At 39.8% G+C, this 19,805-nt stretch overlaps 1 protein-coding gene across 4 annotated transcripts in view; it reads left to right on the forward strand.

Moving 5' to 3' along the window:
• Positions 1 to 19,805, forward strand: part of Gigyf2 (GRB10 interacting GYF protein 2) — a 127,543-nt gene that overhangs the window by 31,418 nt on the left and 76,320 nt on the right. For all 4 annotated transcript variants that reach the window (XM_036173789.1, XM_036173790.1, XM_036173792.1 and 1 more), the window contains 4 exons: positions 2,891 to 3,020; positions 4,139 to 4,234; positions 14,159 to 14,276; positions 19,608 to 19,719. In XM_036173789.1, coding sequence (XP_036029682.1) covers positions 2,891 to 3,020; positions 4,139 to 4,234; positions 14,159 to 14,276; positions 19,608 to 19,719 — 456 coding nt within the window. The remainder of the gene's footprint in view (positions 1 to 2,890; positions 3,021 to 4,138; positions 4,235 to 14,158; positions 14,277 to 19,607; positions 19,720 to 19,805) is intronic.

Raw genomic sequence — 19,805 nt, forward strand, 5'->3', positions numbered from 1 at the left:
TATAAGAGATGTGTTTCTCTTTGCAAAAATGCTACAAGAAAAGAGAAGGTGTGATAGAATAGAACCACATGGCAACAACTGTAGTGAAGTTAGGTATCTAAGCATGGATCACCAGTACATGCTAGCAGTTCAGAAAACCAAGTAGGCATTGAGTAGGCCTCTTGTCAGGTTATACCCACTTACCGATGAAGTAAGACCAGCAAATTTAGACTCCAAAAAAAATCTTTGTGATAATTTACATATAAAATAATAGGCCAAAAAATTCCATCAAAGTAGCATCAAAGGCTTAGTTGCATGGTACAAAGAGCCAGGTTGGCCATGGATTGCTTATTTTGAGCTTGAGTGATTGGTACATTTGAATTTGTTTTGTCTTAATACTTCCTTATATGTTCAGAATTGTCTTATGTTTTTAAACAGGATGAGAAGATAGAAACATTGAAAAAGAACCATTCTCACTGTACTTTACTAGTGTCTATTTTTTCTTTATTTTTTCAGTATTTTCTTAATATTTCCAGTATTACTTCTGCATGTAAACATGTTTTTATGTTTACTATTCATGTGTCATTTTTGAATACTAGGCAAATATTTATTCTGTTTAACTGGTCTTCATGTTAATTTTTAATGCATAACAGTTTAGAGGATATATTTTAACATATCTATTGAATTTTCCTTTAGAATATACCAAGTGAATTAAAATAACTTGTTCTGTTTCAGCCTTGGTATCTGTTACCGTACAGAACTTTGGGTAGCCCCAAGCTATCAGCTGTGTAGTAAGAATCAACCAACCAACCTGTCTACTTTCCTTTGTTTTGTGTGTGTGTGTGTGTGTGTGTGTGTGTGTGTGTGTGTGTGTTTGAGTGTTTGAGTGTTTGAGAAGAGGTTTCTCTGTATAATCCTGACTGCTCTGTAATTTGATATGTAGATCAGGCTGGCCTTGAATTTACAGAGATCTCCTGCCTTGGCCTTTCAGGTGCTGGGATTAAAGGCCTGTGTCACCATGACTAGCTAGTAGGAGCTTAATTTTTCTAGTTTTGTTGATTATCCTCTTTTGGCCCTGAATCTTTCTCTTTTCATAACATTATTTTGGGCTGGGGAAGAGCTCAGTTAAAGAACCTACTTAGCTGTTGATGTTAACACAGCTCTGGGTTTAACTCAAGCATTGGCTAAAACTGGACCTACTTGCAGACCTACATTCAGAAAGTGAATGCAGGAGGGTTGGAAGTTCAGTGTCATCCTTGGCTACATAGTGGTGAGTTCAAGCCAGCCTGAGCTGTGTGAGACATTGTCTCAAAAACAAACAGAAAACCAAAAACCAAACCTCAAACAGTAATTATTTTGGTAATACTGAGATTCAAACCTTGGAGCTATGCTAATCCCTCAAGAGATATTTTTGTTTTTTAAAGATTTATTTATTTATTATGCATACAGTGTTCTGCCTGTCCCTGAAGGCCAGAAGAGGGTACCAGATCTCAATACAGGTGGTTGTGAGCCACCATGTGGTTGCTGGGAATTGAACTCAGGACCTCTGGAAGAGCATTCAGTGCTCTTAACCTCTGAGCCATCTCTCCAGCCCGAGACATTTTTTTTTTTTTTTTTTTAGCTGAGGGTCAAATCCAGGGCCTTGCACTTGCTATGCAAGCGCTCTACCACTAAGCTAAATCCCCAACCCCCCCCCCCCCCAGACATTTTAAAATTACTTTTAAGTTTCTGTATTTAGCCTTCTTTTTTGTTCCATACTTTATTAAATATTTTAGCTATTACCAAGTAGCCAAAGAGCTTTTAAATACTTAGCTATATCAAAATCATTCTTGGAAGTTGCTATTGTAATTTATAATTCTTACCCCCCTCTGTATCTCTCTTTTCAGTCTTGGCTGTCACTTAGAAAGTATAAGAACAGTTTCATTCATTCATACACCTTATAATCTTTTAAACAATATTGTTAATTTTGTGTATGTGTACATGAGTACATGCTTTGGATCTTCTGGAGCTTGTTACAGGCCCTTGTGAGCTGTTTCCTATAGGTGTTGGGAACCAAACTTAAGTACTTTGCACAAGCAGTTGTACTCTTAACCGCTGAAATCTCTCTCTAAAAAAAGTCCCCCACCCCCAAGACAGAGGTTCCTTGTGTAGCCCCAATTGTCTTGGAACTTGCTTTGTAGTCTAGGCTGACCTCAAACTCAGAGATCCAGCTATCTCTACCTCCAGAGTACTGGGATTAAAGGCGTGTGCCACCCTTCCTGGCTTACTTCAAAAATTAAAAAAAAAATTGTGTGTGTGTGTGTGTGTGTGTGTGTGTGTGTGTGTATGTGTGTGTATGTGTATGTATGTATGTATGTATATACGTGCACATGTGGGGCTTGGCACATGTAGAGGTCAGAGGACAATTTCAGAGCTGGTTCTCTTTTCACCTTTATGTGAGTTCCAGGGATTGAATTCTTATCTGCAGACTTTTGAGCAAGTGCTCTTACCTGCTGAGCCATTTTGCTGGCCTGTGACTTGAGATCTTTGAGCCCTGTTTGAGTGTTTCTATTGTTTCACACCCTCACTGATACTTGTTATTAAATTTAGTAATTTTTTTGTGTGTCTAATGGTCCCCGGTTTTGTATTTTGGTAAACGATATCTTCCTTCCAAATTTGAAGCTTCTTAGAGATAACCATGGCATGTTGGAATTTCTGAGTTAACACTATCTGTCTAGCTAGCACTGAGTGAACTTCTCAGTGTGCTTTGGCAGAGGCTTGTATTAAACACAAACGTCTTTGTGACTTAAGATAGTGAAGTTTTTGCTTTTTTAAAGAACAGCAGTGATATCTTATGCCGTATTATATAAAAAGTGTATAGTGTCAGAATATCTGTCTCTTCATCTTGTATTCTCTGTTTGTCCTGTTTTAGGCTCCGTGCTCTGTCCAGTGGTGGGAGCATCACATCCCCTCCTCTTTCTCCGGCTCTGCCAAAGTATAAATTAGCAGATTATCGTTATGGCAGAGAAGAAATGTTAGCACTTTTCCTTAAAGACTACAAGGTAAGAAAACACAAAAGTGTTGAGAACAATGATACCAGAGTATGTCTGATGAACTCCTGCTTCTTTCCATCTTACCCCTGTCCTGCATTGAAACACATAGTGCTTCTTAGTGATTGAGGGGCGCACTGTCCTTAGAGAAGACCCATGATGTCATTATGGGAACAGGTGACTTTGTGGCAACAGAATAGTCAGCACTGTGGATGTCTCCTCCTCTCTCCCTTGTCCCCTTGCTTCCCAGTCAGAGTCCAGGATTGAGGGAGGACCAGCTCTCCTCTTCCTGCCCTCCTTAAATAGAAAGGTTAGTGGAGAGAAATCCTGAAATTAACACTTGCTTCACTTCAAAAGGGACCAAGGTGAAACAGTGTAGGGTTTTCTTATTTGACCAGGGAAAATAGTATCTTTTGTTTTTCTTAATATACTTTGTGTTTTTAATTTATTAATGGGTGGGGAATCTAAACTTTAGTTGCTAAGGACAGACACAATTGCTTTGAAATTTCCTTTAGTATCTGCTTTAAGTGAAATGTGGAGACTTTTATTTCTCTACTCTGTACTTTGGAATACCAGGCTTACTATTAAGTCCAAAGGAAGTGGTTTCATGGGTGGAGACAGTTAGTGACTGGAGTATTTTATTTTAATTTTTGAGACAGGGTCTTACTATTATAGCCTTGGCTAGCCTAAAGGTCCTTGTGTAGATCAGGCTGACCTGAAACTCAGAGATCTGCCTGCCTCTGCCTCCCTCTGTTAAGATTAAAGGCACATACCATCATGCCTGGCTGTGACTGGAGTTTTTATGTAAGTACTGCATAATAGAAGTTAATTGTAATTGAATAAGCTTTAATGTATTTATAATAATCATTGCTAGAAATTAGTGTCTTGCTGGGCAGTGGTGGCGCACACCTTTAATCCCAGCATTTGGGAGGCAGAGGCAGGCAGATCTCTGTGAGTTCGAGGCCAGCCTGGTCTCCAAAGCGAGTTCCAGGAAAAGTGCAAAGCCACACAGAGAAATCTTGTCTCGAAAAAACAAACAAACAAACAAACAAAAAAAGAAATTAGTGTCTTGTGTTATCTTCTTGTAGTTGGAGAAATAACAATCTTATGGCCTTGTGTTTATCACACAGATACCTTTTGACCTTTTGGAAAAAGAATTCCTGCCTATCCTACAGGAGGAGCCCCTGCCACCATTGGCTCTAGTACCCTTTACAGAAGAAGAACAGGTTTGTACTTACTTAGTTCTAAGCCTCTGGTCCAACACTTGTTTCTTTTGCTTTGGTATGGATCTGGAAAGTCAACCTTAAGGATACCCTAAGGATAGCCCTACATCCTTAAGTAAGGTTAAATATCCTTACCGATGCTTGGCATGTTTAGGGCTTTTAGTTGCCAAGGTTTTGCTTTAGATTCTGAAGCTGTTGAGTGTTATTGCAGAGGTCAAGAAATCTTCCTAGATTTTTTTTTAAATTAAAGAATTGTTTAATTTTTATATGTGTATGAGTGTTTTGCCTTTCATGTATGTCTGTGTACCACATGTGTGCCTGGATTCCAAAGAGGCCAGAAGAGTACTTCAGAGTTACAGATGGTTGTGAGCCACCATGTTGATACTGGGAATTAGACCCTTGTCTTCTGGAAGAACAAACAGCTAGTGCTCTTAACTGCTAACCTGTCTCTGCAGCCTTGTTTGTAGATTTTTAAGGACAATGGGAACTATCCCTTATAAAATATTCAAGTTGAGAGGGATATGTATTCATCCCCCAAGAAGGAAGGGAAGATCATCTTTTTAAGAAAAGCATACTTTTTCACAGGTGATTGCTTACCTGAATTCTTGCCAGTGAATTCATTTAACCATTAGAGAAAAAAATTGAAATCTTCAGCCTAGAACATACCTGAAACCTTTCTGTCAGCACTGGACTTGGGTTGCCTTTTTATAGGTATGATGGTAATATAAGAAAGGAAGATTTTTTTTGTTTTAGAAAGTGGCAGTTTTATGTAGTGACTTTAATTGTATATAGATGAAAAGATGAAAGATTCATTTCAAGGAGTTTATAGATACTACACTGCAATGGAGAAATGAGATTTTGGAAATCTGTATTTCATGTTAAATGAAGAATCTCCTCAGCTACCCCCCCCCCCCCCCTTGAGGTATTGTGTCTCTTGTAGCCCAGGCTGGCTTTGAAATTGAAATGTAGCCAGGGAAGACTTTGAATTCTTGATCCTTCTTTTTCTACCTCTTGAGTGCTGGGATTATAGGCAGTATGTCTGGTTTTATGCATTGCTGAAGATTATACTCAGGGCTTTGTGCATGATAAGCAAGTATTCGTGTCTCCAGCCATTTGATTCTTGTTGAAAAATAGCTTTGAGACATAAATCCCCATCATAAAATTGACCTTTTAAATTTTGAGCCAGGCAGTGGTGGCGCACGCCTTTAATCCCAGTACTTGGGAGGCAGAGGCAGGTGGATTTCTGTGAGTTCGAGGCCAGCCTGGGCTATCAAGTGAGTCCCAGGAAAGTCCCAGGCGCAAAACTACACAGAGAAACCCTGTCTCGAAAAACCAAAAAAAAAAAAGATAAATTTTTGAGACAAGGTCTCATGTAACCTAGCCTAATGTGGCCTTGAACTCATAGCTGAGGATAACTTTGACCTTCTGATCCCGCCTCCACCTCTGAAGTGTTGGGATTACTGATATGCATCACCACATTCAGTAAAGCCCATCATTTTGTGTGTGCAAATACACATGCATGTGTAGATATATGTGGAGGCCAGAGAACAAACCCTGCTGTCATTCCTCAGGTTCTGTGTGCCTTCTCTTCGCTAACTGTGAACTTTTATTATTGTTTTCCATTGCACATAAGGATGAATGCTTCACATATTGACTGTTCTGACCTACCGTTTCTCTGCCACCTTGTTCATTCTATCCCCATATCACAAATCTCGCTTAAATGTTCATGTTTGTGACCTGCCAAGATTAACCAGGAACATCTGTGTTAACGTGGGTTGGAGCTTGGCAGGCTAGAGGGCACACAACTAAAGACAATGATTTCCCCCTCTCCCAGAACCGATTAAAACAGTAGTTCAGAGGTAAAGGATAGGGCCCCGTGAGCCGTTCCCCTTTACCCGATGATTGTTGACAGAGCCGGCCTTGTGTGGGCCCAGTGCAGTACTACAGTTGATACATGTTCATGATTTAACATTACATTTTATTGAGTGTAGGGGATGGCAGTTCTTGGCCTTTCAGGCTCTTTTGTACTGGATAGCCCTACTTCCTCAGTGTCCATGAGTCTTAGAGTGACTGAAATTAATGACTTGTTTAGGGCTGGGCCCATATCCATCCCTTATGTTCTGCATTTTGGGCAGCTCCCACTGCATTCATTTGAGACAAGGTCTTGTTGGATAGCAGCTGACCAAGCAGGTGGTGCTAGCTGGCTGGCCAGTGCATCCCAGGAGTCGTCTTTCTCTCCCTTTGAAGCTCTGGGATTCGAGTGTATGCCACTAAGCGTGGCAGTGATTTTTTTAACTTTAATTTTTAAAAATTGTGTGTATATGATTTGCATGCAGACATATGTGCTCACAAGAGTGCTTGTGCCTGTAGAGTCCAGAGGCCAGGTCCCCAGAAGCTGGGGTTATAGGTAGTTGTCGGTTTTGAGGAATTGAACTTGGGTTCTAGTGTTTGGGCAAGCACTTTACCCACTGAGCTCTTTCTCTAGCCCCGAATTTACCATTTTAATGAATATACATTTCAGTGACATTTAGTGTTTTTGCTAGAGTTCTGTAGTGAGTGTCAGTATCTAATCAAAGAACATTCTCATGGACCTATCCTCCCTCCTTCCCTCCTTCTTACAGAGTCTTATTATGTAGTTCAGTTGACCTCAAACTCCTGATCCTGTTATTCAGCTTTCCTGGTGATAGGTTGTAGACATGTTCTTACGTCCAGCAGGAGGCTGTCTTAGAAGGTTGTATATTCTGTATTGAAGGTAGAACCGTAATTTTTATTTTGTAAGTTTTTCTTTCCTTCACTGAATTTGTTTAAACTTGAGAGAGAGAGAGAGAGAGAGAGAGAGAGAGAGAGAGAGAGAGAGAGGAGGAAGTAAGATGTGTCTGTCGGTCTCACCACCTCTCAACATAGAACATTAAATTTGGCACTTGTAGCTAGTCTACATTGTTTGTCTCTACTCTGTAATTGGTTTTGAAGTCTAGGGAAAATGGATAGTTTTCCTCGTGTCTGTTGTAGGATGGTTGGCTGCTGTGATGGCTTCTTTCATCGCAGGTTATGCTCTAGTGGTTCTTTTCTGTTTTGACAGTGTATTGCTGGAGACTGAACCTAGGGCCTTGTGCATGCTAGGGAAGCGCTCTGATCATGTTGCCCTGCTGTGGTCAGTGTTGTTGTAGTAGAATAACCTGTAATATGGAAATCACTGGGGTTTAGTTTTCTGCAGGTTTTTATTATTTATTTGTTTATTTTTTAAAGATTTATTTGTGTATTATGTATACAGAAGAGGGCGGCAGATCTCATTACAGATGGTTGTGAGCCACCATGTGGGTGCTGGGAATTGAACTCAGGACCTCTGGAAGAGCAGGCGGTGCTCTTAACCTCTGAGCCGTCTCTCCAGCCCTTCTGCAGGTTTTTAAAGTTTTTTTTATATTGTTCAATAAGTTTCCATAGCTGTTGAGATCATTGTGCACTCCCACATTGCGCACAAGTGTATGTATGTGTGTGTTTGACAGTTGTTTCTCTTCATTTGGTATAAGGTTGGCTGTAGGTTTGTTATACAGTCTTGTATTTTGAGATAGGCTCCATCCGTTTCTAAGGTCTCTAGGACTTTTATTTTGAAGGCATGTTGAACTTTGTTAAATATCCTTCTGCATTGATTGAGATGTGATTGCTGTTCTTAAGTTTCTTTATATGCTATATTACACTTACTAGTTTGTATATGTTGAGTCAATCTTGCATCTCTGTGATGAAGCCCACTTGGTCTTGATATATGGTCTTCTTAATGTGTTCCTGAATTCAGCTTCCTATACTTTGCTGACAATTTTTGCATTATTTAAAAAAATCTACATATTTACATATTTCATTAATGAGTAAGAAATCAAGTGGCTTAAACAGAAAAATTTACAGAGCTGGGGAGATGGCTCAGTGGGGACAGTGATTCTCCAGCCCCAACATAAAAATTGTATGCAGCCGGGCAGTGGTGGCGCACGCCTGTAATCCCAGCACTTGGGAGGCAGGTGGATCTCTGTGAGTTCGAGGCCAGCCTGGTCTACCAAGTGAGTTCCAGGAAAGGTGCAAAACTACACAGAGAAACCCTGTCTCGAAAAACCAAAAAAAAAAAACAAAATAAAACAAAACAAAAAAAAATGAGTTGGGGGGTAAGAAGGAGAGCTGGAGGATCTGAATTTGGATCCTAGTAGCCATGCAAAAGCTGTGCATGGCTATGCATACTATAATCCAATGATTCTGAGGGCAGAGACAGGAACATCACTGGGGCTTGCTGACTATAAGTTTAGCTCCAGGTTCAGTGGGAGGACTCTGTCTCAAGGAGTAAGTGAAAAATGATAGAACATGATGTCTTTGTCTGGCCTCTACACCAGTATGTACCTGAACATAAATGTATGTATACACCACACATATACAATGCTTGTTTGTATACATGTGTGCAGTCATTCATCCCCCCCCCAAAAAAAAAAAAAGAGAAAAGGAAATAAAAAGGAGAAGCCCTGTGTTGACCTGGCTTCTATGTGGATGCATACACTTTACCCTCTACATACATACTCACGTGTGCACACACGCATGTCTACTCATGTAATAATAATGGACCAGAAAGATGGCTCATCAGGTAAAAGCTCTTGCTCTGCAAGCCTGTGAACCTGAGTTTGATTCCTAGAACATATGTTAAAAACATCCAGATGCATGCATCTGTAATCTCAGCTTTCCTAAGGCAGCATAGGAGGAAGAGACAGGAGAACCATGGGGAAGTTCTCAGGCCGGCTACTCTGGAGTAGGAAGCACAACAAAACCATGAGGGAGATGAGTGGGTAAAGGACCTGCTGCCAGAACTGACGGCCCAGGTTTGGTCCCTGGACCCACATGGTGGAAGGAAAGAAGTGACTCCTAGAGTTGTCTTCTGCCCTGTTGGTGGTGGTGGTGGCACAGGTGTACCTTACACACACACACACACACACACACACACACACACACACACACACTAACTAAAAATATAATAATAATATGTAACAAAGTAAGAGGGAACCTGTCTTAACAAAGTGGAATGCAAGAATTGGCTCCCTTTGACCTGCACACATGCACCATGGCACATGCCTTCCCTGCCCCACCAAATATAGATAAATAGTAAAAACATAAATCTGTAAGAGATGCTTAAAAATTACCAAAAAATATACAAAAGAGTATATAGTAATAATATAATAATAGAAAACTCTTCATTCATCCCCCCATCCCCAGTGTTAGTGGTATATGTAGCTATGTATGTATTTTTGGACTAGGTCTCTATATTGCCCAGTTTGGTCTCAAACTTGTAGACTCAAATGAGTTTTCTCCCTGTGCAAGGATTACATGTGGGCATCACAGTGCACAGTTCTTGTATTTTTTTCCAAGTAAATATGTATTTTCCTTTTTATGCAAATGGTACTTATTATGCATTATACATAATTCTGCCTTTTTGATAAAAGCTTCTTTTAGTGAAATAATTCTTTGCACATTGGGAAAAAAGTTTCTGTTTGAGTTTGCTGTCTGTCCATGGTGGTGAAATTGCAGGTTCTTACCGTTTATAGTTCTCTTATTGGGCAGTGAGCCTTGGGCCTTCAGTGTGCTAGCTGAGCCCTTTTACTACTAAGCTGTGTCCAGCCCTGTGCACTAATTTTTATATTCCTTATGCAGCTTACTGGCATTGTTTTGTGAACTTTCTTGTTGGGGGTGGTATTTGTAATTATTTTATTTATTTATTTATTTTTGAGAAAGCTGTACTGGAACTTGCTCTGTAGACCAGCCTGGCTCGAACTCACAGATATCCACCTGCCTCTGCCTCCTGAGTGCTGGGATTAAGGGCGTACACCACCACCACCCAGTGACTTTTTTTTTTCTTAAAACAATTTTGAGATTTCTAGAGATAACACTGGCCAGTTTTGTTTTTTGTTTTTTGTTTTTTGTTTTTTTGTTTTGGTTTTTGAGACAGGGTTTCTCTGTAGCTTTGGAGCCTGTCCTGGACTAGCCCTGTAGAGTAAGCTGGCTTCAAACTCACAGAGCTCCACCTGCCTCTGCCTCCCGAGTGCTGGGATTACAGGCGTGTGCCACCACCTCCTGGCTAGAAAAGCTTTTAAAAAATATGCTGGACTTTGAATCAAAAGAATGAGTTGGGAAATATCCCATTAAATTCCTCCCTCCCTCCCTTCTTCTTTGCTCTTTTTCCTTTTTCTTTCTTTTTCCCTTCCTTCCTTCCTTCCTTCCTTCCTTCCTTCCTTCCTTCCTTCCTTCCTGTCTTTCTTTCTCTCTCTCTCTCTCTCTCTCTCTCTCTCTCTCTCTCTCTTTATTTTTGAAACAACAACAGGATTTATCTCTCTAGTTCTGTGCTGGAATTTACAATGCTGGCCTCAAACTCAGAGATCCACCTACCTCTGCCTCCTGAATGCTGGGATTAAAGCCGTATGCCACTACTCCCTGCCCCATAACATTTCCTAAGGAGTCAGAATGCAGTAATTGGGTAAATGAATCATTGGGAAAAATTAAAGATTATTCAACAAATACTGTTGATTAACAACAGTGAACCAGTTACTGGAAATGATTGGATGTTGACTTTTGTTTGTTTTTTTTAAAGATTTATTTATTTATCATGTATACAGAAGAGGGCGCCAGATCTCATTACAGATGGTTGTGAACCACCATGTGTTTGCTGGGAATTGAATTCAGGACCTCTGGAAGAGCAGTCTGTGCTCTTAACCTCTGAGCCATCTCTCCAGCCCTGTTTTTTTTTTTTTTTTTTCCCCGCCCCCCAGAGCTGAGAACCAAACCAGGGCCTTGTGCTTGCTAGGCAAGTGCTCTACCACTTAGCTAAATCCCCAACCCCCCCCCCCCCCCCTTGTTTTTTCGAGACAGGGTTTCTCTGTGTAGCTTTGGTGCTTGTCCTGGATCTCGCTCTGTTGACCAGGCTGGCCTTGAACTCACAGAGATCCGCCTGCCTCTGCCTCCTGAGTGCTGGGATTAAAGGTGTGCACCACCACCGCCTGGCGAACGTTGACTTTTTTTGAAATATGATTTAAATTAATAATGTCTCATCCTTTAGAACAAAGCAGAGAAGACTGTCAAGCCTCTGCTATTTAAATTAGCCATTATTGGTTAATGTTTAGGTAGCCAGCTTGCATATTTTGTTTTTATAACACAACAGTACTACTTTTTTTTTTTTTTTTTTTTTTTTTTAAATTTTCTGGACCTGAGGACCGAACCCAGGGCCTTGTGCTTGCTAGGCAAGCACTCTACCACTGAGCTAAATCCCCAACCCCAGTACTACATTTAGTGATCTATTTACTTACAGTATTTTTTACATATATAAGTAGTAGCATTTTGTGTTAAAAAAGTATGAACATTTAAATATATGTTGAGAATTTGCCTTTTAAAGAGATTGAACTTGTATGTACTTTAGCAGTAATATTTCTCTATTCTTATACATGATACATTTAGCTCTATACATATGTTGCATGGGATCCTGGTATATAAAATGCAGTTAGCACTGATCTTCCTTTTTAGAAATATTATTTTAATTATATGTGTGTTTTGCTTGCATGTATATCTGTACATCATGTGTATACCTCGTACCTACAGAGGTCAGAAGAGGGCACCTGATCCCTTGAAACTGGTGGTGAGCTGCCATGTGGGTTCTGGTACCTAAACCTAGGTCCTCTGCCAAGAGCAGCCTGTGCTCTTAACCTCACAGCATCTCTCCAGCCTTGACCTCCCCCCACCCCCTTCCTCTTAAGTATTGCAATATATTAATTGAGATTTGGGGACTTCATAGACTTGTTTAATTTTAATAATGCCAAGAGGCATATTTAGTAGTCTACTGACTACTTTTTTAAAAAAGATAAGTTAATATGTATATTTATTAAATTTTATTAAAATGTAGCTTGAAATTGGTGTTTTTTGAGTTAGGTATTTCCTCTTCTGGTTTCAGTTTTACTTTAGATTTTTAGTTTTGAAGTCACTTGACTACAACATGATCAAAGAAAACTTTGTTTACATGGATAGTTTCTAAAAGTTACTTGGACAAATCACAGTGAACAGAATTGAGAGAAAGATGAGCAGTGAGGAGAAAATGGTGCCCATATTAAATTCAATAATGAAAACAGAATTTTAATCAATTGCATGTTCTTTAAAAGAGGGTAGTATAGATGCCATTTTAATTGGTTTGAAATGTAAGAACACTGAGGACTAAAGTAGAATTGAATTTCAGAACCTTTTTTTTTTTTTTTTTTTTTTTTTTTGCCTACACACTTAACTTTTATTTTGGATGGTACTGGGACTTGGACCCAGGACTTATAGATGGATGGTGGCCAAGTCCTGTATCACCATGCTCCCAGCTTTTTTTTTTTTTTTTTGAGAGATAGGATCTTACGAAGTTGGTCAAACTGACCTGAAACTTAAAGCAACGTATGCAGGCCTCAACCTGGGGATTCTTCTGTCCTAGCTTCCTGAGTTCTGGGATTACTGGCATGTACTACCTCACCCAGCCTAAAGTTCACATCTTACTCCCTTGCCAGATGGGCTAGTGACGTCATCTCTATCTAAGGTTCATCTCTTCCTTAAGTCACACCCATGCATATCTGTGCAAGTGGGTACTGGGTTCTAGGTGTGCAAGATCATTTAATCTGTTGGAATAGTTTTGTTTAAACCCCCTTGCAAAACTTTCTGTTAAATGTCCAGGATTTTCTATTTTATAGTTCATTTAAAGACTTCTAATATTTCTTGTTAGCTTTCCTAAGCCTCATTTTTTTTTCCCCACAGAAGAGTTTTTATTAAGATAGGAGAAAAGAGGCAGACGTGAACAGGCCTGTGGGAAACACATGTGGTCAAGAGAAAGGGGTCCTAAGCCTCCTTTATTTAATGTATTTGGATCTATCAGTAGACGTCTTTTTAACTCCCTGTCCTCCCCATTCCCCTGTGGATGCCCATTTCCTACTCTGATTGTACTTGATTATATTCTAGATTGGCTCTGGGTGCAAGTGCAGGTTTGTACCTATGTGATTGTGATCACATACACACTCACATATACCCAAGCACGTATTAATCACGATTGACAGGTGCATGCATGCACGCATGACCCCACCCACATGTCAGGTGATTGTCCTCCTACAGATTTTTACTTGATCCTTTCCCATTTACTGCGGATTTCTGTCACTCTAGCAAATACTACTTGGAGTTGCTGCTCCACATTGTTGAGTACAATCAGACAAAAAGGGTATTTTCCCTTTTTATCATATTCTCTTTGCTTCAGGCCTTTTAGTGACAGTCTTTTCTCCCCTTAAAAGTTGAAGAGATTTAAGTACCATTTAAAAAAAATGAAATGTAATCACTTCATTATAATGAACTCACAGAAACATCATACCATTAGATTATGATAGCCACACAAACAGATACTTGCCCAGTCCCATGCTCCATGGATCTCAGTGAATTTCTATATGGTTAATGGTCACTCTTAAAAGTACCAATTGAACCTATCCTCCTTTTCCAAACCTTCTCTGCTGCCTGTTTATTTTGTTTGCATCTGGATATGTAGAGCATATTTAGTTTGTTTTCTTGTATAATATTTCCTCAATAAATCTACCTTGGTGTAAGGCATTGGTGTCAACTTTGCTGATCTGAAAGGTCAATTTGAAATTTTCTCAAGGCTAGCCTGGTCTATATAGCAAATTCTAGGGTAGCCAGGACTACCTAGTGAGACTCTGTCTCAAAGACAGAAAGAAAGAAATTGTTAGGTAACTAGATTTGAATGATCTTTGTACGCCATGAAGATATAGTTTCCCATTGCTTATAGTAATTAGATACCATTACATTTTCTAGGTGCAGTGGGAGATGGGGAGAAAGAATATGTAGTTTTGTGTGTTTTATCCATTTTTCTTTATTTTTATTTTTATTTTTTGGCAGAGAAACTTTTCCATGTCTGTAAATAGTGCCGCTGTCCTGCGATTGACAGGACGAGGAGGAGGAGGAGGAGGAACAGTGGTGGGGGCTCCTAGAGGTCGAAGTTCTTCACGAGGGCGAGGTGAGCTATGGGAAACTCATGACCAAGGAGGAGGAGGAGGAGGAGGAGGAGGAGGCGGAGGAGGAGGAGGAGGAGGAGGAGGAGGAGGAGGAGGAGTGGTGGGGGCTCCTAGAGGTCGAAGTTCTTCACGAGGGCGAGGTGAGCTATGGGAAACCGTCATGACCAAGGAGGAGGAGGAGGAGGAGGAGGAGGAGGAGGAGGAGGAGGCGGCAGCAGCAGCAGCAGCAGCAGCAGCAACAGCAACAGCAACAACAGCAACAGCAACAGCAACAGCAGCAGGAGGAGGAGGAGCAGGAGCAGGAGGAGAAGGAGACGGAGACGGCGGTGGCTAGGGAAATCACTGAAGACTTGAATGCCTAACAGAAAATCAAACCGACTGCTCTTGGATGTTGACTGCAAATGCCTGAACATTTATTTCCTGCCACATTTCTGAAATGCCTCCTCTACAGCCTTGCTTTGGAGAGGAATATGTTTCTAAATGTATAGGTTGAAGCAGGAGGGAGTCTACACATTCCTAGTTAATTTCTAAAGAGTAAAAATTGTTCACAGTCTTCATCCCTGGAGCTTTGCATTGTGGGAACTAGAGCATCCTGAAGAGTTTTGGTTGCTGGAGCTACACTGAAGTCCCTGCAATACAGCATTTCTTTTACAAGGGCCTTGTGCAGCTATTACCATAGCCAGGAGGAATTTAGTGAGAAACATCTCAGTACCTTTTAGGGGCTAGACCTCTTAGTGGGCAGAGCAAAATACAACCAGGCAGCGTCCACTGGCATACTGTGTAGTTTTATGAATTCATGCCTTTTTCTTAGAAAGTTTCTGAGATTTGTTATTCCCTATTTTGCATTCATTGGATTTCTGTTAAAATCCTTCTTGATATTTCTAGTATCCCTCCTTCAGCATGAAGCCCTATGTGGATTGATTCAGAACATTAGTCCAACATGTATTGTAATTTTTCTCTAAGAGATGCTTTAGAAGTAGACTTGGGTGTCAGCAGTGGCCAAGGCCTTGCTTCCACTTTATGTGTGGGCACAATTATGGGTGTGGAGTACCTACTTTTTTTTTTCAGTTTTATTTATTTCAAAATATTTTGAACATTTTGTATTCTTTGTGAATAACTTATGCACATTTTTGAATGGAGAATGTATTGTTTCATTTAGAATGTGACTTCCATGCATGTTTGTGAACAAGGGGCTAAAACTTGCTTTTTTTTCCCTTTGTAATTTGTCTTTGTCTGGAACAGTAGTTTTTTTTTTTTTTTTTTTTTTTTTTTTTTTAAGTCTGAGTGTTGTTGTAGACTCGTCTGTAGAACTTAATAAGTAACTGCAGTGCTGTAGACATTGAGGTGGTAAGAGCTAGGTATGTCTGCTTCACAAGTTGTACCCAAATCGTCATCGTCTGGGATCTGTGCATATTGGTGCATGGTGATGTTTGGAGGTGAAACTGAATGGCTATAGTTCTGGCCTCCCCATGGGTATTTCCCATGCTTTCCTCCTGTGGGAGGCAGTGAGAAGGTTTCAGTCTGGCAGCTTTCCCTCTGGTACTCCTCAGGTCAAGCCAGAGAACAGACCACACACCCTCCACCTGGTCTCTGTAGGCCTTAGAAAAACCTCACACACTAAGAAAGGAGCAGAACCTGGGTGTGGTAACATGCCTGGAATCCCAGCACTTGGGTGTTGTCAGGAGGGTCAGGAGTTCAAGCCCAAATTTCAGCCAAGTTGAGAATTTAAGGCTAGCCTGAGCTACATTAGATACTCCTACAGCAACAACCCAAGAAATATAGTATGCCAAAGCAACAGCAAATAGAAATAAGTGAAGGATTGATGAGCTTTCCTGTTTTTTCATTTGTTTGTTTCTTTGCAGTAAGAGTTTTTTGTAATCAGAGCCTACTCAAAACCCATATCAACTACATATGCTGTGACACACAAGTATTCAATTCACATGCTAATGTTGAAGGGTGCAGAACTAGTTAAATGGATGCACTCAGCTTTGTGAAAATCCTTGGAATGCTGTGGTCACAATGGTGTGCGATGCTTGTGTCTTTGTATTTTCACTTAATTTTAACTTTCTGGCTAAATAGTGATTATTGTGACTCTTCTTTTGATTGTAGTAGCTCTTCCCAACTCAAGGAGAAAAAAAAAAACTCATGCAAATCTGCTGGCTTCTAGACTTCAAAATATCCTGACCTAGTAAAATTTAAGTGAACAAATGGAAACATTGCTATCTTTTTTTTTAAATCTGGTGCGGATGCTTAAAAAAAATACATTAACTGTCATCTTCACCATTAGCATTATTAAAAGGAAGCATATTTTAATCCTTCAAATGATTAGGATGAAATCTCAGGTAATAGGACAGTCTTAAAGGTGAAGAGGTTGGTTGCAGTATGTGTCCTTGCTTGTTATTGTGTGTAGGAACTACATTTGCAGATGATTTAAATGTGACATGTTGGAGCTCTAGAATCTAATCTCTTTCTAATAGTGCCTCATTAGTAAAGCTTTAGTCACATGAGCAGGGCCAGGGCCAGGCACAGTCACAACTGCAGAGGATATTTATGTTGTTTTCGTTGATTTTTTTTTTTAAATCTATTTCAGGACTAAATTTCTTTTTCTTTCTTTTCTTTTCTCTCTTTTCTTTCTTTCTTTCTTTCTTTCTTTCTTTCTTTCTCTCTTTCTCTCTTTCTCTCTTTCTCTCTTTCTTTCTTTCTTTTTTTTGAGACAGGGTTTCTCTATGTAGCCTTGGCTGTCCTGGAACTCACTTTGTAGACCAGGTTGGCCTTGAATTCACAGAGATCCACCTGCCTCTGCCTCCAGAGTGCTGGGATTAAAGGCATGTGCCACCACCACCTTGTGAGAAAGTTATTATTTTTTAAAATGACATGTATGTGTTTATGTCTCTGTGTGGTAATGTGTACTTGAGTATAGGTACTTTCAGAGGCAAAAAGAGGGTGCTGGCTCCCCTGTAGTTATAATTAATCAGTTGTGAGCCAGGCAGTGTGGGTGCTAGGAACAGACCTCAGTTCACTCATGAGCTCTTGACTCTCGGGCCATCTTTCCAGCCCTGACAAAATTATTATTGAAAATGAGAAGGGACTTTTTTTTCCCTCATCCTAAAATCAGTATTATGGAGGAATATTCTTGTGTTAAATAGTTTACGTTATTTTAGGATTTTAAATAAAATGAGTGTATATTTCTGAATGTGGGGCAGAAGGGAAGCTACTTAAACATCAAGTTGACTTTAGGTTGACTATTTTATAGAGGAAGTGGATACTTAGACTAGTCAAGGGAATACCGGTTGTCCCTAAGATTACCCTTGTACGGTAATAATGTACGGTTCTGTACATTATTTTAGTGTTCTGTAAGAGTCACAGAAGTATACTCGTGATCTGAGTCAGTTCCTGGTAGATTATGGTGAGCAAGTAGGAGAAATACATGGATGCTTGAAGTTATTTATATATGTTATATATATGAAGAATAATGCCTCATTCAAAACCTATTGTTTTGGGGTGGGGGTTGTCTGTTTGGGGCAGAGCATTGACTAGCATTTGCAGTGTGCCGGATTTGGTACTCAGCACCATACACAAAATAAATTTTACATCATTTTCTTCTGATCATTTTTCTGTATGGGAGAAATTAGACTAGGGACAGTTGCTAAGGTGTTTTTAGTTATAAATAGATCTCAGACTCCCAGGCCACTTCCAGTTTTCTGATCTGTGTAAGATACAGTTGCTATATTAATTGAGAAAACTGTATGGAATATGTGAAGCTGAAAGTGCACACTGCTTGCTGCTCACTTGGCATGTGTGTGTCCTTGACTCTTAGCTGTGCAGCACTGTGGACAAGTACTTTACACACACACACACACACACACACACACACACACACACACACATTGTTTTTGAGTATGCTTTGTCATTCAGGAGCAAAGGTTTGAATTTCTATCAGTGCCTAATTCTGTAGCTTCAGATTGTTTTATATCAGAATTTATTTAGCCAAGCATTATTAGGTTCTCTCTAGTGTTTTGAAATTGAAGTGTTCGTTTTCATACACATATGTAGTCATGCCTTATTTAACAAAATTAAATACCTCATTAGGTGATTTCATTTTCATTGATGTGTGAACATTATAATTTACAGAAGTTTAGATGGTTTAGGTTAATCACTTAGCTTGGCTTTTTAATACAATTAAGATACAATGATTATAAAATATATGATGTTAATGGAATATTGTTTTACAGTAAATTTAAAATAAGTACACTTGAAAATATAGTCAAGTATATCTGCAGTGTAGTAACATAGCCATCCATTGTCACAGTCACATGCTGCATACTACATGCTGTCAAATACGCTGTGTCTTTATGTGACTGGCAGCACAGTGATCTCTCTAGACCGGCAGCACCACAAGTGCTTGAGTGATGAGGAGTCTCCAGTTACTACAGAGTTCTCAGCTCCACTGCAATCTGAGGGAGCTGTAGTTGTAGTAAGCAGCTGTCACTGATTGGAACTTTACATGCTTGTGAGGGCCTCTTTTTCCCTCCCCTTCTTCATTCGCTTTCCCTTTCTGTCCTTTCCATCTTGTGCAGGCGTTTTGAGTCATTCTTGAAGTAGTGCAGGCTGGCTTTGAACTTTTGATCCTCTGATTTGGCCCCCTGAGTGCTAAGATTATAGGTATATTCCACCACACTTGACTCTGCAAAGGTATTTCCACTGGGAAAAATTCTGAGTAGAGTCACAGGTTGTTAATCAGATGGCCTTCATTAGAAGTGTGTTTACATTTGAATTGCAAAGCCTCTAAATCCCTATACAACCAGCTCTGTGGTTTGATTTTAGTGTTGCTATTTTCCTTACCTCAAGGTTTGAGTCAAGTATGAAGGATGCTTACCCATGTTCACAATCCTAAAGTTGTACAATTCATACCCACTATGCTTTTTCTGGGATTACATAAAATTATTTTATTGTGTTTGACATTTCCACTATTGTTTCTCTCTACAAAATCTCCATATTAAGATTTTTCTCAGTTACTGAAAATAATCCACTGAAGCATTCAATTTATAATAGTTTTTTGAACTTAGATTTTCACTGTTGACTTTTTCATTGAAGAACTTCATGTTGATGTTGTTTATTCAGGACTGGGATTCTTTCAGTGGTAGTTTGTTTTGTTTTGTTTTTCAACCATGGTTCAGCTTCATCTGAGCTGTTATAGAGCTTGCTAAATACTGAAATGTAGACATCCTGCTTTGTACAAGGACAGACGGAATTTCTGAGATTAACCTTTGATGTTGAACATGTGCTGGGTGTTGGTTCTGACTATTTCCCCTCCCCTGTTTTCTTATTTTCAGGCAGAGGTAGAGGTGAATGTGGTTTCTACCAAAGAAGTTTTGATGAAGTAGAGGGTGTGTTCGGGCGAGGAGGTGGCAGGGAAATGCATAGATCACAGAGCTGGGAAGAAAGGTAACTCAAGTGTTCAGATTGTAATTGTAAGGATTTGTTGGTCTATAAAACTTACTCCACAGTACTTTGCTGCAGTACCAGTTACT

Source organism: Onychomys torridus, chromosome 23 (assembly GCF_903995425.1).
Source record: "Onychomys torridus chromosome 23, mOncTor1.1, whole genome shotgun sequence".
Lineage (NCBI taxonomy): Eukaryota > Metazoa > Chordata > Mammalia > Rodentia > Cricetidae > Onychomys > Onychomys torridus.